The sequence below is a fragment of the Lampetra fluviatilis genome, chromosome 5 (assembly GCF_964198595.1).
Source record: "Lampetra fluviatilis chromosome 5, kcLamFluv1.1, whole genome shotgun sequence".
Taxonomy (NCBI): domain Eukaryota; kingdom Metazoa; phylum Chordata; class Hyperoartia; order Petromyzontiformes; family Petromyzontidae; genus Lampetra; species Lampetra fluviatilis.
This window is the reverse complement of record NC_136279.1, coordinates 6,828,784-6,854,161: the sequence shown is the minus strand read 5'-3', so window position 1 is coordinate 6,854,161 and position 25,378 is coordinate 6,828,784. Positions and strand designations below refer to the sequence as shown.

The window sequence follows — 25,378 nt, the reverse complement described above, 5'->3', positions numbered from 1 at the left end:
ATGTGCTTCAGAAGCGACCTGGCTATCACAAATGATAGCCAAACGAAGTTGGCTCATCATCACGTGGACTTTAATAACAGACAAATGCTCTAAACGCGTGACGTTGATTCTTAATGTGGAGGGGGAAAAAACCGGAGGGCCCAGAGAAAAATCCACGCGACCACGGGGAGAGACACTGAAACTCCAAATATATAGCAGGCGTCAGGGTCGGTATCGAACCCACGACCTCCTGTGTACCAGGCGAGGTAGTTAACATCTCGCCACCATGGCGCACTTAAACATAGCTCTCAATTGTAGCGAGTTGATGGTCTCAAGCCGGTCACTTATTATTGCACAAAAATCAAATATAAATTGTGATTTGTCACTTGAATTGGCTACATTTCAACTTGGATATTTAAAAAAAAATCTGTGTGATTGACGTGTGACAATGCACTTTCATACGACATTAAAGGGCGTTTCCCCTAGTGTCGATATTGATATCCATTTGAAGAATCTGCACCTCCAATCATCTTCGACAGGTATTATCTGACACAAAGTAGTGCACTATTAGCTGCAAGCGTTTACAATGAAAGTGTCTTCATCTCATGACGTGATTCTGATAGTTCAATTGGAATATAAATGGAAGTAAATTTAAGGGTATCAAGTTCACAAATGAACATGTATAATAAGTCATACTTTTTAGAAAAAAATATGTTAATTACTGCAAATTTCTAGATGATTTGCAAATATTAAAACGCTGCAATAAAAAAATATATGAATATCAAAACATTAAAAATGTTTAAATCTATATACTGTGCTCTCGGTTATGTACGATGTGGCATGCTGCGTGTAATGCCCTAGGGGAATTTTCCATCTATTCGGCAAGCATGAGGTTTGAACAAATTGCAAGGTTTGCGTTATTATGATCGCCCCTTAGCCAATTGCAAGGTAGTGTTTGTATGTATCCCGTGGTGCTTGCAATCAATTCTACGTTATCCACACTCAGCCGTGCATTGCCCCCCCTTTCGCAGCCCACTCTGCTCACAGCTCCATAATCAGCCATCTTACCACCACTATGGCCTCATTTCCAGGGCCAGGAACGGATAGCAGGTGAGCCTGGGCACTCCCCCCCCCCCCCCCCCCCTTTGGATAAGGATCTATGATCATAATGTAGAGAATATATGAGGGTGGAGAGGTGGAGCAGTCATTAATGTACTGCACGATTACTCTAGCATCCCGAGTTTGATTCCCAATCATGGCCAACAGAATTGGCGTGTGGTGTCCGAACCAGTCCTGGACACACGCCCTTTACAAAATAATTCCCATGACTGAAAGGTGTGCGGAGTGGATTGATAAATATCTGTAAATTGTGGTGATATATAATCTGGTGTGGTGGTGGTGGTGGTGGTGATTCTGTAGTGGTGTGCTTGACTAAGAATTGGAAGGCTGCAAGTTAAAATCCCAGTCGGGGTCTACTCAGCCTATCATTCAGAGGTGGGACAAAGTCATTGTTATGCAAGTCCAAGTCGAGTCGCAAGTCATCAAATTCATGACTCGAGTCTGACTCGAGTCCAAGTCACATGACTCGAGTCCACATCTCATAGGTGGGACAAAGTCATTGTTATGCAAGTCCAAGTCGAGTCGCAAGTCATCAAATTCATGACTCGAGTCTGACTCGAGTCCAAGTCACATGACTCGAGTCCACACCTCTGCTATCATTCTTCCAAGGTCAATAAAACGGTTACCAATTATTGGGAAACGAGCAACTCTTCACCCGTGGCACACCACAGGAAAGGAGGAGTCGAGTCAATGATATAACGCATTGAAAGGGGAATGAGAAAGTGACGGGAATAGACAAATAATGGGAAATAAAAGGGCATAGTAAAACCAGGAGAAAAGGGCCGGCGACGATGAAGATTGGGGAGGAAGAGGCTACATAAGGGCATCGACTCTGCACGCAGCAGCGTCTGTTTTCACAGGGGGAGGGATTCGGAGTGGGCGTGGCCACACACGAGTCACGTGTCTTACACAGAAGCTTGAGCTGACTTCGATGTACAAAATGGACAGTACCTCTGCTATTGAGGTCTTGGCCCACACCCCAACGATGTGAAATTTCCACTATGTGCACAGGGCTGCCAACAGTTGTTATGAGCATAACGACACTTGGATCTTACGTCATTGTGGTAGATGTTTATTTTTGTACTACTCTTATTATATATTTTTTTAAACTGTAGTGCAGTTGATGACTAATTATGGAAAATGATCATAAACATGGATCTCGCCCCTATCGCTCTGCCCACATTTCTCTGGAAGGAGGGAAGTTTGTCGAGGACTGACTGGCCGATCACCTCCCTCCACTGCTCGGTGATTAATCGTGTAACAATATTCAAGATTGTGAGCACATGTAACGCGTTTATTTGTCCGCAGGCTATGCAAAAGACCATCTCTAAACTAAAGCAGCCATGAATATATCTGAAACAGAAAGTGTTATTGTAAGTTTACCAAAAAAACTCGTTCGTTAAAAAAAGAGAAAATATTCTAAATGTGCACTGGTGAATAAAAGGTAACGGACCACGCGATTTGATGATCTGCACCGTAATTACGGGACGTAAGTTATCATGCAAAAATACGCCACCACCACCACCACCATCATCATCATAACCGCTAACATTAAAACGCGCACAAAGCACGTCGCCAACACTCACACGAGTTCGAGCGTGATGAACATTGCCGCACAACAGTCGGGGATTGTTTCACGATGTTGCGAAACATAAATAGAATAATAAACCAGTCAGTATGCTCATAATTGCGTGTTGGTCGCCAAGGCCCTGGGTAACCGTCTGCGATTCAATATCACGCTCCCCAAATTTGGGTTTTTGCTGAAACATCAAATGGCAACAAAAAAACCCACATACATACAAAACAGCATCCACTTTGTGCACGGCGTGAGCGGGTCGCCGATGCAACCAAGGCAACTGCGGTGGAGCGCTACGGGGAGGAGGAAGAGGGCCAGCCAGCGTGGACTTGCGACATTTAGGTGGATACAATCCGTGCCAAAGTCACACGCCACGGGGAAATAAGGGGTTGGACGTGGTGAGAGTTAAGATAAAAAAAACAGTAAACATGGAACGTTGTTGGATCAACGTCAAATAATACTGCGTGTGTGTCATGCGTAAGGGGATCATTCATGGTGAGCCTGCATGTAATTCTTAAAATATATATATAAATTGAGTAAACGCCAACCGCGTGATATGCAGCCTTCTTTAGAACTGTATGCAGAAGCTACCTTGGTGCATCCACTTTCACGCATCTTATTTGCACTAAAAAACAACTTTACTTGTGTGCGAAAGTCACGTATGGACAACCGATCCGTACATTGCAGCTGCTTTGCTATCTATAATTCGGTTTCAGAAGAACATCAACAACGAATATTTTTGTCGGTATCAAAGTATGACAAAATAAGAATATGTTTTACCCTTTCTGGCGATAAAACAGGTGTTCATATGGTCAAACAATGGTTCCTTGCAAAAGGTTTTTTATTTCGTATTTACACATCTTAACACAACTGGTTTATTGCCAGAAAGGGTAAAACTAATTATAATTTTTATTCATACTTTGATACTGGAAAAAAGGTCCATTTTGTAGAAGCTCATCCCGAAGCTATGAATGCCCTGATCGTGCATTGCCTTTGTACTGTTCGACTTTTCACGTCGTTCTCTGGTCTGACACATGGTGAGACTCGGCCCGACAGAAGGCTGCCGTCTGTGGTGCAGATCATTCAGTTTCCAAGACAATGCATGTAACATTATTATCAGAGCATGTTTGTTTGCATGTTCACCACAAGTACGTGTGGTTAATGCGGACATGATTCCTTGCAAAAGGTTTCTATTTGGTGTTTGGACATCTGAACACCTCCTGTTTTATTGCCAGAAATATTAAACACCTATTATTATTTATTGACTTAAAGTTTTCGTGACCGCAGGAATTCATATTCTTTGGGTCTTTCGGTAATGTCACGTAGATGGTTCAAAGAAAATAACTAAAAAAACTACGACGTTTCGATCGCAACACAAGCGATCGTCATCAGGAGGAATGAGGAGGATAGCTGCTGCACGCAGACTGTTTTATTGACTTGCGACATTTCGGTGGATACGATCCGTGCCAAAGTCGGGTGGAAAACAGTCTGCATTGAGCAGCTATCCTCCTCTTTCCTCCTGATGACGATCGCTTGTGCTGTGATCGAAACGTCGTAGTTTTTTGTTATTTTCTTTGAACCACCTACGTGACTTTACCGAAAGACCCAAAGAAAACTTTTTTTGTCATACTGCTGCCCTCCTACTGCGCAGCGCACGCCATCTTGGAACCACCCACAATGCACTGGGCGCAGCTGGAGCGTGGCTGCCCCAAAACATTGGGATAGTTTGGCAAATTTGATCGTTTCGGTTTTTTTCTTTAGCAACTTTTCACGTTATATAACCCAATACATGAACTACTTAGATCACATCTGCATGTTTCAAATGGCATACACGTATAGGGTAAAGCATACGGGGGGTTGTTTGCACGTATTAACAAATGTAAAAGACATTTTTGCAAGCTTTTCCACAATGTTCAATCATCCAAAGAAGGTTTTTTCCACTTTGACGTCCAACTATAACAATTGCGTCAGGTGAAAAATCACAGCGAGATGTCTGGCGGTAGAGAAGAGTAGCTAAAATCGGGCCAAATCGCCCTCCTAAATGCGCCGCACTCGTCGCTTGTCGGAAAGCTAAGCAGACTTCAGCGTGGTTATTACTTGGATGGGTGTGCGGCTATGGAGGGGGCCAAGTAGATGGCAATGCTGAGCATCAACCCCCTTGACGCGTGGCGAGGTTTCCCCTGGTTCTCCAGTTTCGTCACCCGTAAATGGCAAACATTGCATTTTCAGATTGGCCAAGCATCCTGATGCAGGGCCCTGTTGAAAAGGACACTTGAGACTCGGGCGAGGCTTTTCTGGATGAATAATTCGCATTATTGTTAACAGTACTGAGGACTGTTCATGTGCCTTATTATACAGATGTGCAACAAGCAGGATACTTAAATCCGGGAACTTAGTAACTCGAGATTTATTTAAGAGTAGGCTATCAATTCTAATCGTTGTCGTTGAGTCGTCTCGTTCCTCCACTCGAAGCTGCTTCAATGTGTAGGCTTGGTGCTCGTGGTGAGCGAGCAGGTAAGCTCATTCATGGGTTGGTGGGCGAATTAAGGTTTTGATCGGTGAACAGGGTGGATGGGTGACCGGTCGAGTTGGTGAAACCGAATAATTGGTGACCCAGTCACTATGATTGAGCCTGGAAGAGAGATTGATTGAGAAGACAGTATATCAGGTTTTGATTTGAAGCTTTCGTGACTGCAGGAATCCAGACTCTTTGGTTCTTTCGGTAAAGTCACGTAGGTAGAAATAAAATAAATCACGACGTTTTGGGCGCAACACACACAAGATTTCCCACCTGATGACGGACGCTTGTGTTGCGCCCGAAACGTCGTGATTTATTTTATTTTAGACCTACGTGACTTTACCGAAAGAACCAAAGAGTATCGTATATCAGGTGTTGCATGCTTGGGATGCGCAATAGCCAGGAGCACTGGGAGCACAGGAAAGGATTTGTTGAGTATCCGTGCGGAGCTGGGAGTGTTACCCCAGGGCCGGAAAAGGGTTATTGTAGGCCCCAGGCACTTCTGTATCGTCGGCCTTCAGGTGATAACCCTAAGTTGAAACTGCTGCCACGTGTTACTGCTACCGCCACTGTCACTCGCTTGTTTCACACGATACTTCGTCCAGACGCTGGACAGACGTCGTTCCTGATACGTTCATTTTACATCATGGGACCTCCTTTGCCAGTACCAAAATATAAGAATACGTTTCAGTTTTGTTGCCAGAAAAAAAGGGGAAAAACCTATTCTTATGATACGTTAATTATTTAGTATGCGCCCGAATTCAAACGGGAGTCCACTGTGCGCCAGAGATGAGCAGATTTAACTTGAAACTATTGAAAATGTACACCTAAAAATAAGCGAAAATGTCAACTATTTTTTTTTCTATGATTTAAAAAGGATGCCGTTCAAGTTTAATCGATGACAAATTCAATGTTCTGACAAGACGACCGCATGGCGAGCGCCCTACTGCTTTACTTTCGTTTAAGCTTCAAGATGTGTTACTTGAGGTGTAATATGCCCCACTTATAACGAGTCAACGACTGGTTACCACTGCAAAACACATTGAAAACGAGCAGCCATATAAATCTATGTATTGAAGATGACACCTTGGAGTAATTTAAAAATAAAATACAAACACAAAAAACACGGTCACACTTTTTTTCCGTAGGCTCTACTGGATGCCTATGTCCGGGTTTTCTCCGAGTACGCCAGAGTTGAGCACATCCCCAACGCTCGTGGAACTGAACAAGTATTTAAAAGTAGGACCCTCCAAAAAACGAGCCTTTAAACATCGCGAATCGTTACTGGATAAACAAAGGACATTTTGACGAGCGAATAAGCGCGAGTGGTTTTGGTGAGAGCAAATTAGTGCGTAATGGTTGAACGTTTAATAAGTGGCTGAGTTGTGTGAAAATAATCAGTGACAAGGGGGTGAATAATGCGAGTGGTTAAGTGAATGAGCGAGGAGTCCCGCGAGTGGATGATTTCACTACGAAATGAACGACGGTCTGAATAATCTCGCGGATGAATGAATGAACGAGCGAACGAGCGAGCGAGCGAGTCAAAACGTGTTGCGTGGGTGAGTCGACGCGACCGAATGGGTGATTGGCGCGTGGGTGGCTACTGAGCGTAAATAGGTGAGCGAACGAGCGAGCGAGCGAGTGAATGCATTAAGTGATTAATAGAATGCCTGAACGAGTAAGATCGAGCGAATTGGGTGGGTGGGGGGGCACGTTAGTGAGTGACTTTAGAGTTACAGCACAGGTGGTTATCAAGCAAACTTAAAGCGTGCCGACGACGACGGCGCTGCATGGGTGGCGATCGGTGTCGGCGGCGCTTATGAAGATGACGACCACGATGCCTCCACGTGAAGAAGACAGGGGGGGGGGGGGGACGGGGGAGAAAGGACAGGGGGGGGGGGACGGGGGAGAAAGGACAGGGGGGGGGGCACCGCTGTGAATGGAGACCCCGGGTTTTTTTTGTTTACGGTCGTCACGGGGGTCTCGTCGCCAGGCCCGCGGTATGCGCACGTCTGTGCCACGGCACGGACGATGATGCTTCTGCTTCTGCCGCCACCGCCACTGCTGCTGAGGCTTCGTCCGTTGATGTTCACTCCGCAAAAAAAAATAAAAACACTTCCCCGTCTCGCATTCATCCATCAACAACAAACACAAACGCTGCTGTTGCTGCTGCTGTTGCTGCTGCGGCTGTTTAACACCGCACACCGGCCGCGTCTCGTCTCGTTCGGTCTCCACCAATTCTGTTCTTTAACCCCACCACGGGGGAGAAAAACTTCTGCTACTGCTGTTAAATGACTCTTCCCCCCCTCCGAGCCCCCTCTTCAATAGTTCGTTTGTCAACTTGCTGCTGCTGCTGTTGTGGTTGTGCGACAGCATCATTGTGCAATTTTTTTTTTAAAGAGGAACCCTCCCTTCTGCTGCTTGGGAAAGGAGGACGGTGGAGGAGAGGGAGATACGTGTTGGGGTGGAGGAGGGGAAGCCATGGGTGTTGTGTCAGGGGTTGGGTCACTTCAGTGGACTGCAGTCGTGTTGTAAGTTATGGCAGCTCTGGGCAGGGGAGAGAGAGAGGCGCGCGTGTGTGTGTGTTGACGTGTGTGTGTTGTTATGTAGGTGCTCGCTAACAGCACTTGCCCCGACAGTCTGTTAAGGCTATACGGGGGATCTTTGTCTTTGTGTGTTGTTATGTAGGTGGGGAGCGGTGGCGCAGTGGCCCGTCCATTCCAGCTTGCGACCAATAACTGAAAGCGGTACTGGACCTCCCGTAGGTCGACTTAGCCATAAATTGGTACTGTACCCGACTCGGTGTCTAAATATCAGCATAAGAGAGAGACAAAGGCGGCCGCGCGTGGTGCTCAAAACACCACCCCCTCGTGTGCCTTTCGTCAGCCTTAATAGGTGTTCGCAAACATCACTGGCGCCGCCGACTGTAAGGCTAATTATGGGATCGTGTTTGTGTGTATCCATGTACGCGTACACTCACCACATATCCACCAGCAGTCACCCACAAACAAACAGCCCTTGGCCTGCACCGCAAAGACAAGCAGACTGTTGGAGCAAGTGCTGTTAGCGAGCATCATTGAAGGCCGGCACGGCACACGAGGGGGTAAGGGTGTCGAGCACCACGCCCGGCCGCCTTTGTCTCCCCCAATGGCAATGTTTACACACCGCACCAGATACTTATTTGAAGCAGAGTCGACCTGGCGGAAGGGGCCCAGGACTGGTTCAGATAATCGTCGCTGGTGTTGGCCGTGAGCTGCGATCGAACTCGTAGCGTAGTGCGCTAACCGCTACACTACCGCTCCCCAGCATTACACACAAAGGAAAAGATCCCCCGTATAGCCTTTAACCGGCTGTTGGGGCAAGTGTACGGCACGCGAGGGGGGGTCGGGCAGCACCACGCACACACACACAGCCACTCCCCACCCGAACACACACGGATCTGCGACCACCATTCATCCAACCACTCACCCACAAACACCCATTCCATAGCCTACCCACAAGAACACACACGCATGCATGCACAATTCACCCACCCACAAAACAACCACCACACGCACGAGCACATACACGGACACACACCACAAAGACAAAGATCCCCCGTGTAGCCTGCAGACTGTTGGGGCAAGGTGCTGTTCGCGAGCACCCGATGAAGGCCGGCACGGCACACGAGGTGGTGGGTGGCCAGCGCCACGCTCGGCCGCCTTTGTCTCCCTAGTGGCGGCATTTATAACATCGCACCAGGTACTCATTTGAGGCCGAGTCGACTTAGAGGAGACCCAGGACCGCTTGAGACAATCGTCACTGGAGTTGGTGGCCGTGAGTGGGAATCGAACTCGGGTCGCCGGGTTCGTAGCGCAGCGCGCTAACCGCTACACTCCCGCTCCCCACACTCTCACGAACACAGGCACACACACACACCCACACACACCCACACACACCCACACACACCCACACAAGCACACACACACCCACACAAGCACACACACACCCTCACGAACACACACAAAAATCCCCCGTGTAGCCTTAACAGACTGTAGGTGGAAGTGTTGTTAGCGAGCACCTATGAAGGCCGGAACGGTACACGAGGGGGTGGGTGGCAAGCACCACGCCCGACCGCCTTTGCCTCCTTAGTGGCGATGTTTACACACCGCACCAGGTACTCATTTGAGGCCGAGTCGTCCTAGGGGAGGCCCAATCCCGGTTCAAATAATCGTCACTGGTGTTGTCCGTGAGTGGGAATCGAACTCGGGTCGCCGGGTTCGTAGCGCAGCGCGCTCACCGCTACACATCCGCTCACGAACACACACACACACACCCTCACGAGCACACACACGCACACACACACACACCCTCACGAGCACACACACGAACACACACACAGTCCGGTCCGCAGACTGCCCCAACCCTCCGCCCCCTGGAGGAGGCTCCGAGGCTTGGAGCCAGCCCTGTCAATCAGCCGCACGGGACGGCGGTGAAAGTGATTGTCAGGAGGGAGAACATGTTTTACTTTGCACATGCCCTCTATTTGAAGAAGCTGCTCCATAAGAGGGGGCGGCGATCCGCGGAGCGCGGTTTAAGGAGGAGGAGCGCCCTTTCGACACGGTGACAGCAGCAGCAGCATCTCCTCCCTCTATCTCCGTCATCTCTCGGTCTCTCTCCTCTACGCGAGTCTCTGGTGTGTGTGTGTGGTGTATGTGTGTGTGTGTCTCCAAATCCAAGCACGTTGCTGCTGGTCTCGTAACAAGGCTGGCTGCCCGCGCATAACTCGGAGCCGAGCTATTACAGCCTGACCGGTTTCCTTCCACGTTGCTTGCATTCTATCTCCTATACCTCTCCTCCGTCTCTATTGGTTTGCGTGCGCGTGTCTCGAGCTCCGTGTCCCCTATATCCAAGCACGTTGTGTTGCCTCTCTCGTAATAACAAGACTGCATGTCTATAACTCGGAGTCGAGCTACGCTGCCTGCACACGACCCCTCTCCACATCCAACATCGTTCGCATTCTCCGCCGCGAGAAACGGGATGGTGGTGATGATGATGGTGACGATCCGTCTCCGAGGACAGAGCTGAGCGACTCGGAGCGGTGTATACGACTCAAAACCACGTGGCGTTGTGGCGAAGCGGAGCGAGAGCCGTTGACGGTGAGTGGCGAAACTGCGTCTGCTGCGGCGTTTGTGAGCGAACGACCATCGCGGGCTTAACAACGCGTTCTGGTCGGCGATGCAGTGATGGATTAATAATTATTGAATATATCTGTGAGCAGCGTTGGAGTGCTAGCCCCGAGCACTGCCTGGTGGGTTGTATCTGCATTTTGCTCCTTTCATTGCGTGCAATTGGCCAAAGTATTCCAGTGTGACAGGATCTTACTGGGAAACAAAAACACGACTTTTGGAGACTCTGTTGAGGCTTCCCTCGGTAAATAATTAGCATGGGTATATAATTGGCGTCGTTATGACCGCCCAGTAGAAGGGTCACTGTTGACATTCCACAGAGTGGTACCAATTTTATCGACCCCGTAAGGATGATAGGTTGACGTTTCGCGAGGTTTAAAGTCGAGCGCTCGCTTCACAGCGCCGCAAATATCCGGGTCATTTACGGCTCAGCATCGTCCTGTATCAAATAAATGCACACAATTATGCGTTACCGATTTAAATTCGAACAATGTTTTAAAAAAAAGTTAGAAATCTGAAATTTGGCCAAAGTGTAACAGAGTCTGCGCGTATTGCTAGAAACGTCAAAAAACCCCAGTATTTTTAAATTTCAGACCCCAAAACTTTAATTTGAGGTCGATAGCTTTCACTAATTAGGGCAGGGCGCGTCAAATATGCAATTAAAATTGTGCCATACATTTAAAAACACAGGGATAAATCAGTGGAACCAAGTAGTTCGCTTCCCATTAAGTGTGACGTTCGAGTCGATAGCGGGTGAAGAAGCCTCCAGAAAGGTTTACGGTTTAAAGTATCCTTCTAAAACACATGGTTTTATCCGCGTCCATCGCACCCACCTCTTACACTGTGTATATATACACTTGATGCAGCTAATCTGGCTGTGACGGTCCCACCTGATGACGGAGACTTGTGTTGCCTCCGAAACGTCGTGATTTTTGTTTTATTTTATTTTATTTTCATTAATTTTGATGTTTTACCTACGTGACTTTACCGAAAAAACCTAAGAATATGATTCCTTGCAGTCACGAAAGCTTCAAATCTAGAAATAGCGCATGCTATAAAAACGGAAGTATCGTGGACACGGATTCGTTATGCCAACAGGTGCCATGAAGGTGTGAGCGAGCGGCCGGAGAGACACGGAACAAAAAACACGTGTCCGTTGTAGATTGCCTTTATTGAGAGCTAAAACCTATTGCTTTTATTAGCACTTTGGAGAAGCGTAGGCGCGCTACAAATCCCACGAATCTGCTTTATGAGTTTCCGGGGCCACGTCTAAGAGTGGCAAGGGACAATCTTAACCAGGCCTGGGTCTTCTTCTCCACCACCCCACCGTCTGGTCTTCGTGCGACCTAAGTTAGAGCTCCGTCCGACGGCTGGCTAACATCTCTGAATTCATCCTAACACACACCACCCGCACTAAACCGGTGTGGTGAAGTATTGTCAAACAACTTCCATAAAATCAGGTCTTCATCCAGCAAATGGAGTGTCAAGGAACGCTACCAATTATTTTGTCGGTTTTACTCATCGCTGAAGCGAGTTTAAAACACGAGGCATTCATTCCATTGATCAATTATGCAGAGTAATTTGTTTTTATCACACAACGCAAACGTCGTAAACCTCGGTTGGTTTCGGGTAGTACGACGACGTGTTGTTTCCGATTGATGTCCGACGTTTCGCTCCACGTGAGCGCTACGCAGCACGCCCGTGAACACCGACGCCAGGGGTGGAATTGGCACACAATTGCAAAACGCCACTCGGCACAAATTGTAGAGGAATTGCACGTTAGCATTAGAAATGGGAAGACAGACTTATGGAGTACTACCGATGTAAACGCGCACATCGCGTCTCTACTACTGCGCAGGATGCAATCATAGTATGCGTGCACAGCCCCCTCTGTCAATCCACTGCTGGATCAAGACCGGGGTTGTTTTACCATACTCAAGCACCGCTAGTCAGTGCAAGATGATGACGTTGGGGAGCATATACGCGGGAAGATAGTACAGTACAACATTATTTTGCTGAACCGCCCTCTGCTGACAACGTATCCCCGCAGCAACCTATAACACCTGTTTTTGTTTCATACAGTATGCTTGGTGACCCATCAAAGCACTCTTTGCAGGCTTAAACCGCTTAGCTTTCTAAAATCTGACGGGAGTTACTTCCCGGAATGCGCCCACTCTGGACACGAAACATGTCGAAGAATGTCGTGGCACGAAAAATCGATTTCTACCTTTGACATGACGCGGGCTTGAGCGAAAGCATCTGATGTTATGTTAGGTTTTGCTTTAATTACCGTATGCTCCTGATTATGGCGCACTCATTCCCCCCCCCCCTTGTATTGCAGAGCGTAAGTTTGAGTGCGTCTTATAATCTGGTGGCCCTGTGTGTGTGTGAACAGATTTATATATTGACACCGAGCACAAGTGTGTGGGTTGCTTCTTACTTTTAGAGAGTCTTAACATAAAACGGTTAACGCACACAAAAACACACCGACAGGATTGTCTCAGATTCAAAGATTACGATAACAAAAATAGTCTACACGGCAATCAATATTTGGCCGCGCAATTGAACCGTGAATATTGGTTTAGGCACGCAATCTGAGCCACTTTCGCCCGCCTTTATCTCATCAGCAATCAAGCCCGCTAAAAAAAACCACATTGTGTCATTCACTTACACAGCAATTTGTCAATTCACTGCTACATTAACGCACCCCACCCCCGCCCCGCGAGTCACGAGGAGAGTTTGACCATACTTCACCACGCCGGTCAGTGCGGAGTTGGTTAAGGGGGTGTTGTTTTAGGACCGGTTCAAATATGTTAGCCAGCCCAAGGGCGATACTCAAAGTTTCGGTCGCCAGCACGCGCGCGAACCATTGCACCACCGCTTCACCTCGTCACCACTGCTGCTTTTATCATCATGTCATGATCAATCCACTGCTGGATGATAGCCGTCGCCATCGATTGCATATCCTACGATATAATATGATTATATTCCTCCTGGCACCTGCACACATATCTGTTATCGTTAAGAGCACTTCCTCTTAAAACAACGGGGATAATGTCTGCGTGCGTGTATTTGCGTGCGCGCTTTCAGCACGATGCGGTTCTGCAATCAGTGAAGTTGGACCCCCCCCGCCCCGCCCCTCTCCAACCCCTGCAAACCGCTACATTCCGGCATTCAAGACACCCCCCCCCCCATCTATTCCGAGCGGACGAGGGAGGATCCATATCCTCACGCGCCGGGCCCCACTCCTCTATTTATGGTGCCCGCGGCTCTATGAACTGTGGTCGTGTGGAGTGGGCCTCATTGAACATGGAGTTGCCGCGACACTTGCTGACCTTTTGCACCCTGCTCGCCGTGCTCATGGGCTCGCAGAAGCACCGGGGCCACTGTCGCAACTACCTGCACTTCCGCCCCTCGCCCAGCGACAACCTACCCGTCAAGGACCTCATCGAGAACCCCGACCCAGAGCTCGACCCGAAGGAGCAGGACCTGGACGAAAAGCTGCTGCGGAGGAAACTGGGCGCCAGCTTCGACCCCGAGTTTATGGCCGTGTCGCTGCCCAAGGGCGACGCTCTTGGCCAGCAGACGAGAGGAGGACGCCTCCTCCTCAAGCCGTCGGGATCGATGCCCAACGAGATTAAGCGGCTGGACCTCGGCGTTCTGCCGCATGGCCAGAAGATCAAGATCGGCAAGAGGGCCCGCCGCAAGATCCTGCAGTGGCTGTGGTCCTACACGTTCTGCCCCGTGCTGTACACATGGAAAGACTTAGGCGAGCGCTTCTGGCCGAGGTTCGTGAAGGAAGGAAGCTGCTATAATGGGAGGTCGTGTTCCTTTCCGGAGGGAATGGCCTGCAAGCCCTTCAAGTCCGCGAGCAAGACGCTGCTGCGGTGGCACTGCCAGGGATGGGGCAGGCAGAAGTACTGCGCGTGGATACACATTCAGTACCCCGTCATCTCCGAGTGCCGCTGCGCCTGCTGAGAGCAGCCCTGTCGTAATAATAATAATGACAACAACTACACCAGGGGCTGCTTCATTTAAGCCGGAGCTGATCTGGGGCCGAGCTCTGGAAATATTTCCCCCGGGGGCAAGGGAGTTGGCGGGGAGGGGGGGGGCAGAAAATATTCCATGAGAAACGAATGCCTGAATATTACAGAACTAATTATAAATGTTACATCACGGACGTTCGTCGTCAAAATACCACCTACCCTGGAAAGCCTCGCCGAGTCTCGAGACTCCTTTTCAGGAGGGTCTTGCCCAGGTGGAGTAGCCGTCGACTGGGTGTACAAGTGTGTACAGGTGGTGCGCAACTGCATCGGGTCCCTACGGGCCGGAGGGGCCGGATGACGTAGAGTGGGGAAATTGGACAGGGGCAAGGGGGCTCCATCTCATTCCTTGCACCAGGGCCCTTGCCAGCCACGCTACGCCACTGCTGCTGCTACGTGAGGATGTTTAGCCAAATTCCGTATTGGTTGGCATCAGCAGTAGAGCCATGATCTATCCACTGCTGGACGAAGGCTTCCTCAGGTCGTTCCTATCCCAGTCCCACGATGTAACACAAATATCCATTCAGAACATGGTAGCACACAGACCGATTTCATAACTCCCATCTCCGAGGTAGACATAATGGGTGTGTTCCTCCTATTTAGCTGCACATGAGAGGAAACCGCAATACCCCTGGTGGGTAGGTTAATACCCTACCACGCATAGCGAGGGTGGGGGGGGGGTAATACAAAAAAAACACGCAAATTCCACACACATGGATTCAAGAATCCGTTACTAAGCTGCTATCTCCTGCATCCCCGTTCCCCAGCCCTAGACCGACTCCACGGCGACTCCCAAAGCACACAAGCTCACGCAAATCACCGTCTGCGAGGTTTTGTATGCGTAAGAGGCGCTGCGTATATAATTCATGATGAGTCAGCGGTGGTGGTGGCGGTCGTGATTCACGCCTGCCCTCTCGCCGCGGTGTAGCAAGTCGGTGGGCTGCAGCCACGCTGTGTGCGTGCAGTTAGGGAGGGTTACCCCCCCCCCCCCTCTGCTCCCATGTAAATTGCAGGACCCTCCTTGAAAGCGAGACTCTACGGAATGCTCTTTGAGTTGAAAAATTAACCCTTAAAAACAAAGTTTTTCACTATAAATCCTTTAAATGCGTGTTCAATGGGCCACAACCCAGCCCACATTGGTCTTTGAAACGGGCGGCTAGAGTCATCTCGTCCTCTGGCTTTAGATGGCTGCCACCTATGGGTCAGATGATTGCCTGCCACCATCAAGCAATTGGTAATTAAATATAAAAAAAATCCTAAAAAGTGTAAAATTTTGGAATTTTCTTTCACGAAAATAAATTGTCACGCACAACGAGTCTGTGTGCAAAATGTCAGCTCGATTGGATCACGGGAAGTGGGTTTAAAAACGACCGAATGATTTGCACGGTCGTAAGCGCGCAAGCAAGCAAGCGAACTTAATATAAAGGATTTAAAAAAGGACGTTCATTTTACCATCGCTACGAACCGCATATAAATATCACACGCACCAGGCACTGCGTCTATACAAATAACACGGACGACGACGGCGATGCTGACGATGCGTTATTAGATAGATGCCCGGGCGTTAACAAAGTATATATTTTTTATGTGTATCACTTTTTATGTCGTAGAAGTATTTGTACATAAAAAAAACAGAGAGATACGTGCATTCGTCGTTTACTATGTGTTCAGAAACCTCACCCTGAAAAGATTGTGTAAACCAGGTGGCACAAGACGCGCACGCGTGTCGTGCCATTGCATTACATGCGCCACGAAAAGAATCAACTCGTGTAGTCTCGATTTTGGCTTGGCCAGGGAGTGGTGGCGGAACGGTTAGCGTTACGGTTGCTCTCAAACACCCGCGATAATCAGAGTTCGATTCCCGTTTCACGGATAACATTAAGGTGGTGTAGTAACGTTCTGACCCGCCCCGACTGGATATCGGTGACAAGAGTCTTATATAGTTCATCGTATTCCTCCAGTATAAAAATATTCCAATTCGGTTTCTCTGGCGAGCGATGATCCAAACCGGTCCTGGATGCCTCCAAATCACCTTTCAACCAATTAACCCTGCAATGACCAGCGTGGTGAAGTATGGTCAAATAGCCGCCATGGCTGATACGCGGGGTGGGAGGAGGGGAGGAGGACTTTATCCAGCAGTGGATTGAAGAAGAAAACGTCTTTAAATTATTATTTTTTTATAACGATACGGATTAAAATGTTTTTATTGTAAAGTTAACACTTTTGTCTGGAATGTAACGGTACTGGGCTCGAGGTGGCTCGGACCTTTTGTGCATAGCGGTAACGGCCGTGAAAAGGTGCAGAAAAAAATACATTGTACAGAGCAAAAAAAATCATGACGCAAATGCATATTTATTCAATATAAAACGTGTAACTATCGGTTTAGACTGATTTAAAAGTACACACACACACACATAATAAACACAACGTGTTATTTGTAAACAAGAGTATTCAGATTATTTTATGGATGGCAATATTTATGTTGCAAATGTATTATAAAAAAGCGTGTATACCATGTTCTTCTATTTGTATTTGTTATATATAAAAAAAAAACTCCTCCCAGGCCGCTCCTTTGGTTGTCTGTGGTTGACTTGCGGAGTGAACAACCCGCGGGCGCGGCTGCTGCTGCGGTCGTAAACGCACCGCCCGTATGTTCTCAAGTCAAATACGTTCCGGAAAGTAAGACGCATCTAGGACTTGGTGTCTCGTGTTAATAAAGTAAAAAATATATTTGTTTTCATGTTGGCACACAGACAACCGGATTATAAGACGCACACACCAAGCCCCCCCCCCACCCCCGAGCCCCCGAGCCCCCCCCCCCCCACACCCTCTAGCCCCCCCCATCCCCCCGCCCAAACGTTTGCTGTGCGTCTTATAATCCGGATAATATATTGTAGTGATCATGGAGGGGGGAGTTGGCCGGCTTGGGACCCAAGGGTTTCCCCAAACTCGATACCTTACACGCTGCACTAGCCTGATGATTGACACACACACACACACCTGTTAGGTGTGTGACCTCCTAAGTGCAAAATGAAACTGGGACATACAAATGGGAACAAGGATCTCACACGAAGAGAAGAGAGGAAGAACATCATGCAAAAGTTGCATTGGTCTTGAGTGGCTGCATCATTATAATCTTTAGTTTTGACGCCACGTCACAAAAACCAGGACCTTTTCACGTCCCGGGATGACGTAACATGCCCAGGACGGCAGCGATCTCGACAAGAGGACGATCCCGGGGGAAACCAGGACGGGTGGCAACCTTGCGCCTACGTATCATTTTATAAATCAGCGCGGGCGACTGGATATAGAACTACGAAGGGTCGCGCGGAACACACGCGATGTTGAAAATCTAAATCCACACTCGCTACGTCAAGCGGGACGCGTCTTATCAATCATCCGGCGCGTGCAGTGCATAACGACCTCTAAAATGTGTAAAATGAACGGAAGTGAATTATACTCTTTGGCTCTTTCGGTAAAGTCACGTAGGTAGAAAACTGATAAATCACGACGTTTCGATCGCAACACAAGCAACCATCATCACTTCCAATCAAATCAAGATTGGAAGTGAAATTGGAATAGACATAGCAATCGCTGCCCACGACTGCAAAAAGAAAATAAAGTTGGCAGGACCCTCTTGAAAGAAAAAAAAAAGTCAGTCATGAGGCTTTCGTCATGAAGGTAAACAAGCGTAATTATTATGATTTTGTCAACTCAGGAATGTGTCGTGAGGAATTCAGATTTGCAACAATCACGAGCAGGAATGAAACGTAGCCTTCCAGTAATGTACAACATGTGCATTCATTTCGCACCATACGTAGTCAACCGCGCTAATGCGGAGGTGCGGGGAAGGACTAACTAAACCCAAAAATAATTTCTAAATAAATTAGCTTTCGATCTAGATCATTTAAAAGTGCAAAGCTCCATTGGCTTCCTAATATCGGAAGAGCGTCCCCAGATGGCCGCAGAAGCGCATCTGAACACGCGCGATGCAGTGAACGACTTTGTTCGTTAGCCAAGAGCCGCTGCTACGAGGATGACCGGAGTTCGCGTGGTGGTTTATGCTCCCGGACGACGAGATCAGCAAGGTGTGTCGTTCATTTTTGGCAAGCGCTGTGTGTGTGCATTGAGTGCCCCCCAAAGAACGTGTCCGTTCGGACACCGGAAGCCAATAGCGCCGCCTGCAGCTCGGCTGGAGTGAGGGTTTACAGGCGGCTTGCGTTAGGGTCCATGTTTGATCGGTGGATGGCTCAAAAGGAGTATAATGGCAGGCACTGTGGGGTGTCCGAATACTCCCCACATTTTTAGATATGGCTAAGGAGATAACCCCGTAACATTTTATGGCGCTGCTCCACAGTCAAAGACAAAAAAAACACGCTCATATACACCAGGCAGCACACCGTCAAACACAAAACGACTATAAACCATTTTTTTTATTTAACCAGGTAAGGCCCACGGAGCTATTTAGCTATTTTTAGAAGCTTGGCCACAAATTATAGCTCAACGAAATAGCTTAGCATGTGGAAATGTATAGCAGCCAAGTACTCTAAAACGGAAGTTTCTAAACGGAGCAATAGAAACAGGAGGACCCGGAAAAAAATCCACGCGACCACAGGGAGAACACGCCAACTCCAAATATACAGGCGTCAGGGTCGGGATTGAGCCCACGACCGCCTGTATACCAGGCGAGGTAGGTTAACATTTCACCACCGCTGCACACACGCACAACACAACACACAGGCAGCACACACGCACGGTCAATAGACAGTAATACACGGATATCTATTCAGTGTCAGCAAACCAAACATTTAGCACAACAAAGCCGAAGATTCCCCCGTATAGCCTACCCAGGCTGTTAGGGCAAGTGCTGTTAGCCGGCAAGGCGGACGAGGAAGGAGTGTAACCAGCACAGTACTCATTTGAGACCAAGTCGACCTAGAGGATGCACAGGACCAGGTCAGATATTCGTCTCCGATGTTGGCAATGAGCGAGAATAAAACTCGGGTCGCCGGGTTCGTAGCGCAATGCGCCACCGCTATCCACACTCACCACACACACTCACACAGCGTCATCCTCTGGTTCGTGGGCACAAGATACCTTACCTGGGGCTGAATAAAAGGGACACCGTAGTGAGACGACGTTGGTCTGCGCGATCCCTTGTGAACACTGCACGCCACCTCACTCCGAATGCGCCCGATCTCACCGCCTCTCAGACGCGAAGCAGGTTTGAGGCTGGACAACGCGTGGACGTGCACAACAACTCTGGCGTGCACGATGTGGCGAGCCAGCAGAAGGCGATGCAACAATAGTCATTGTTGGACAGCGACCCCTTGATATTCGCAGGTTACCAGCCGCCCCCCGTGAAACGGCGCAAATATGCATGCTTAATGCTTAAGAGAAAAAGTGTAGATCGGGGGGCATTAACATAACGTATATATATATAGACTGTACGCAAATATTTATTAAACGCATATTGTATAATAGTATCAATGTACACGCGTGAATAGTACATAAGTGCAAAATTCAGAGTTCCAAAAAAAGGCGGGGGACTTAGAGAGTTATCTCAAAAAAGTTAGGACTTTCGCGCCGACCGACAAAGGGAAGGCATACTATCACGACGTGGGATTGAACCGTGAAATCTCACGTGTACCACAAGCAGCCGTTGCGCAGGCCACGTGGATTGTTGCAACGGAGGCGTAGGCGAGATCTTCGTTTAGCCGTGGTGAGATCTTGGCTGACGATTAAAAGACGACTGGTAGGCCCATCTGATGACTTCCCACACAGAGGTCTCTTTGCAAAAGACTCTCTCAGGGCAAGTTGGTGCTCAACCGACGGTTGTTACTTCTAGTGCTATTTTTTTTTGTTAAACTGGCGATTCGTATTCTTGCCTGAAACCACGTGTTTCAGTTTCAGTTGAATTGATTAGGATTCACCCTGTGAGCCATTCGGCTCTTGCTTTGGGTTCAACCGCAACAAACAATAAAATTACAAGATACACCTAAAGTTATTTGTACACAAATCTGAACATCACATACTTAAACAATCAAATCCTACAGAAAAAGCACAACCCGTCCATGCTATGTACAGAAAGTGCAAAAAATAACATTTCTATGTTTGATCCCAATAACAATCATAATACAATACAGATAAAAATTGGAAGTATAAATCTATAATAAATCAAAAAATTCGGGCCAAACCAAGCCCCTCTAAAACTTACTAAAACAATGCTATATAAACAAGCGCGCTGTACCACCGTTGTCATTTTCCTTGATGAAAGTACATCAGAACTGCGTTTCTTATTGCAAGCGAGATGGTTAAAGATGAACAATTTGTATAGCCCGTTGCCAATCCACTGCTGGATGAAAATCTCGCCAATCTTCTGTCGGTCATGGAGGGGGAGTTCTGACGATGCTTCACCGCGTTGGTCGGTGCGAACTGGTGCACACATCATACACATCAACAAACAGCGTTGCATTAAACATGAGAACAATATATCATTTATCATTTAACACATTACAAATATTCTTAATTCATTCAGCATTCACGCAGGACAGGCACATGCCTCACAATAATTATTTCCATGAGGGTACTGCTACGTTTGCCTTTTTGAAGAAAACAAGAATCAAGAAAACATGCAGACACGTTGGGAAATAGTCGTCACCAGGGCTTGATTTTAGCCGACAGTCCAGAACACTGCTCCGTGAATTATTTTGGCACGCCACATCCATCTCGCCTTGTTGTCCTTTTTAAATATATAAGTGTGTTCATGTGCCGATGACGATAGTAGTATTTGGTAATAAAAACACGTGTTAAGATGCTCAAAACACTAATTAGATACATACTACAAGGCATCAAGTCTGCAGTAACCACCCAAACTTGTGGCAAAAGCATGCAAAATAACCGTGCTCCCATAGAGTAAATACTGCGCGGTCTTTGAATAAGATTGGCCGACACCTTCCTTGTGGCCTTGTCTCGGCAGTGTTAGACCAGAGAACGCAAAAAAGCGAACATTAACAAAGGCAATGAAAGTATAAAAGTATTACTAGTTAAAAACATGTTTGTCACGGTCGCGAACATACCTTTGACAAAGGAGCAACCTTCCTGGGGCTCTCGCTGCGCCCACATCTTCTTATTCCATTTGGTTTCAGCTCGTAATAAAAATCACAAACTTACGGTCGCGGCTATGAATACAATCATGGTTCAGTTCGTAATAAAAAAAAAATCACAAACTTACGGTCGCGGCTTATGATTACAATCATGTCGGCAGAGCATCGAGTGAAAAAAAGACTCTCGTTTTGCATAACAGACCTTCATAAAATAGAGAATGAAATAGGCAATGCAATCGTAAATACTAAACCATTATAATCTTTAAACCAAACTTCATCCCTGGCGACCCTCGACGCTACGCCTTTTCGCGTTTACCAATTTGCTCCCATTCACGTTCAACTCAATTCGTTCCACGCTGCACTCGCTCCACGATTGCTAAACGTGTCCCGCGGGACGCGCGAAGCAATTAACGCCGTCTGCGTCACATGGAACACGTGCACACATACACACATGGAACAGGTGCACACGCACATACGCACACAAAAACGCACACCGATATTTCAATCATCATTCGAATCGGCTCCATTGACGCAGACGGCGTTAACCGCTAAGCGCGGTACGTGCGAGTTAATTTGTATTTAAATGCAGCGTGGTGTGTCGCGAGGAGTGTAGTTTAGGAATCCCTGGTTCAAAGGGTATGCGTTCATCGAGCCGATTAAATTACCGGGACTCAACTTACGAACATTCAGAGATACGAACAAATCTGTCCGTATGTCCAGTTGGCTGTTCGGACCGCGAGTCGTAAGTTCAACCGCCGCGTGATAGATGGTGGTGGTGGTGGCATCTACATTTTTAGAACATGAAGAACCAGTGGCATCTACGTCTACAGGAGATTATACAACCTGTAAAGCCATCCCCCGTGTTTGGTGTGCATTCCGTACAACATGCTTGGAATCGACAGTAGTAAAGTTGGACTTACGAAGAGGCTCTAGAACCTAACACGTTCGTAAGTATACGAGTCCTGTATTATTTGTGCGTGCATGTGTACCGCTTGATGACGACAGTGTTAATTGCTTGGCACGCCAGGTGTTTAACACTCATCGGACGTGTTCAGCGTGGAACGAGGTAATTGGTGTTTGAATGGGAGTAGACAAAAACATTCCTTCGTTTAATTTGTGTTTTTGAATTGTTTACCTTAATTCTAGATTTGTTTACCTTACTTTTCCTATACTTTGCACTCATTGTATTTATTTTTTATTGTTTTAAAGTTCTGACCTGCCCCCAACTGGACATCTGTGAAAAAGTTTCATAGCTCATCGGATTCCTCCTCGAATACAAAATAAAGATTCCGATTCCAAAAGAGCGTATAGCGCGTTGGTGTCGCGAGTACTCGATTTTTGTGAAGTCCTCGTTTAAAAGGGTTAACACGGGTTCCTCCCTTAATTTGTATAATTTAACATCGGAGCGAACTTGTGGACGGTATACACACGTTGCTCCAATGGCTCAAAGCCTCGTGGTTTGCGCGTCCACAGAGAGCAACGAGGGTTTCTCAAATTGCAGTCATCGCGACTTAACAATTTTCTTTCTCCAATTTACCTCCCTTACGTTCACAAATAAAGTGTCTCGCTGCATGCTGCACACGCCTGATGATTGCGAAACGCGTTCCACGTGACGCAGAAAGCGCTGATTTAAATTAAAACCGACTTGACATCTTGTGCGCATATGGGTACACGTGTGTTCTTGCGTAGGGGAGCGGTGGCGCAGCGGATAGCGCGCTGTGCTATGAACCCGGCGAACCCGATTCCCATTTCTGCTCACGGCCAACACCAGTGGCAATTATCTGAACCAGTCATGGGCCTCCCCTAGGTCGACTCGGCCTCCAAATGAGTATCTGGCGCGATGTGTAAGCATCGCCGCTAAGGATACAAAGGCGGCCGGGCGTGATGGTGCTGGGCCCACCACCCCCTCGAGTGCCGTACCGGCCTTCATGGGTGCTCACAAACAGCACTTGCCCAAATAGTTTGAGTGCTATACGGACGATCTTTGACTTTGTGTGTGCGTGCACGTGTGGGTTCCATATGACGTAGAGCGCTGATTAATAAGCTCTATCCACGTCACCCAGGGCTGTTGTTTAGCAATAATGAGGCGCGTGCAGCTTCTGACGACTTAATTTGTATTTGAACAAAGAAGACGACTGGGAAACTTGGCAAGGCGGAGCGTGGTGACGGTCACGAGGACTGGATTCTGAGAACCCTTGCTCTAGATATTACAGCTGTTTAATTTTATGAGTTTATCCACGCATTTAAAATGCAGGTTTCGCTTTAGATGCGTTCCAGAAGAAGGTTCGCGCAAAGCGAAACCGCACGAGACAACTGCCTGCAGAGTAGCGCACACAGTACACACCCAAATGTTGTCCCACATCTGACCGCATTTGAGTGAATTAAAACCGCATGTGGTGAATTTTGGGGTAAAAAATCTACCTGCATATACGTGAAATCACACAAACCGAATCCGCATGCAACGAGGGAAACCTGTACTTTCAAGAAGGTCCTATGACATTAAGATAATTGGCCAGTGCCATTCATGAGTGGTTTGCATCAACCTCCGCCTGCGTTGTAGGGTTGCCACCTGTCCTGGTTTTGCCAGGATTGTCGTAGCTGGCTGTCCTTGAAAATGTATATGTCTTACCTGGATATTAAATGTCCTGGGTTTTGTCTGTCGCTTAATAGACACACCACTCGATACAATGCATTTGCATGAATTTCTCTCCCCACTTCTGGTACTGGTGAGGTATCGTGTTCAGCATCGTGCGTCCCGGTTTTTTGTTCCTTGGAAGTGGCAACCCGAGCGCACGCCGCAACGCCCCCACCCCCTTGCCATCACCCCATGATTTCAATTCTGAAAACGTAGACACAATTTATTCATTGAACAATTATCAGGATTGGCAAACTTTGCGTTCGCAGTGTTGACTTTAATGCCTCCCCCCCCCAAAAAAAAACGTTCATAAGGGAAATGAAATGGACTATGTCGTTTAATCAAGAGAGCCAGCAACTGAGACAAGAGAAGCCTGCATCAAATTAAAATCGTTGCGGTACAATACGAAAATACAATTGGAGAGAGAGAGAAGAAAAATACAACCAAAATAAAATTAATACAACAAACAATTTCAAGTGAAAATATGGTGGGGCATCCTCCCCCCACCCCTCCCTGTGAATTCCCAGTTAACTGCCCATTTTTTTCTACTATGCTTATTCTCCGTACGGGGAATGAAAAAGAGGCTTGAGACTCGGTGATGATGCCTCCCTGGCTAAATCTAAATGTTATTGCATTAGTATTAACGACACTCCGGTGAACGGAATCAACTATAGCGATTTTGAAAATAAGTCATGAATAATGAGGTTCCCGTGGGGCTTCAGTAATGAAATGCACCAATCGGCACGCACGACCGTACCAACGGCACGGCGGAAAGCATGAGTCACCGCGTCATACATTTGCCCTCGATCCTCGGTAAATATGTAAAAGTGCAGCCCTGCAATGACCTGTCAGCACCACTGCTGGCAGAAGATTCTCCTCTCGTCGAGAGGGTTTCTGTGGCCTATTTTCTTTCACATTGATCAGACGTTTTGGACGATGTGGGAGTACCCACACTTTGCCCCACCGCACTTTAATAAACTTGTCACCGTTGTTTCATCCACCGCGCCGGGAGATGGAGTCTAACCGGCGAACCCTCTGGATCGCAGGTCCATTGTGCAAACTAAAATACCACATCACAACCTTTCGTTCTTCAGCTTTAACAAAAATGCAAACATATACTTATCCTCTATACAATTGGACAAATCGGTTATCGGTTTTATCATCTTTCCCATGCGATTACCGCTATTGCGAGAAATATATGTATTGTGACATCCCTGACAATCAGTTTATACCA

General features: G+C 47.6%; 1 protein-coding gene across 1 annotated transcript; it reads left to right on the top strand.

The window, feature by feature from the left end:
- Positions 1 to 9,381: 9,381 nt before the first annotated feature.
- On the top strand, positions 9,382 to 16,932 carry LOC144932481 (noggin-2-like). Its single transcript, XM_078856595.1, has 2 exons — positions 9,382 to 10,330; positions 13,451 to 16,932. The coding sequence occupies exon 2, from the start codon at positions 13,634 to 13,636 to the stop codon at positions 14,336 to 14,338; it is 705 nt and encodes a 234-aa protein (XP_078712721.1). The 5' UTR covers positions 9,382 to 10,330; positions 13,451 to 13,633; the 3' UTR covers positions 14,339 to 16,932.
- The last annotated feature ends 8,446 nt before the right edge of the window (positions 16,933 to 25,378 follow it).

What these genes read in the sequence shown, in the direction of transcription:
- LOC144932481 (XM_078856595.1), top strand. Translation starts at nt 13,634, where the DNA reads ATGAACTGTGGTCGTGTGGAGTGGGCCTCATTGAACATGGAGTTGCCG.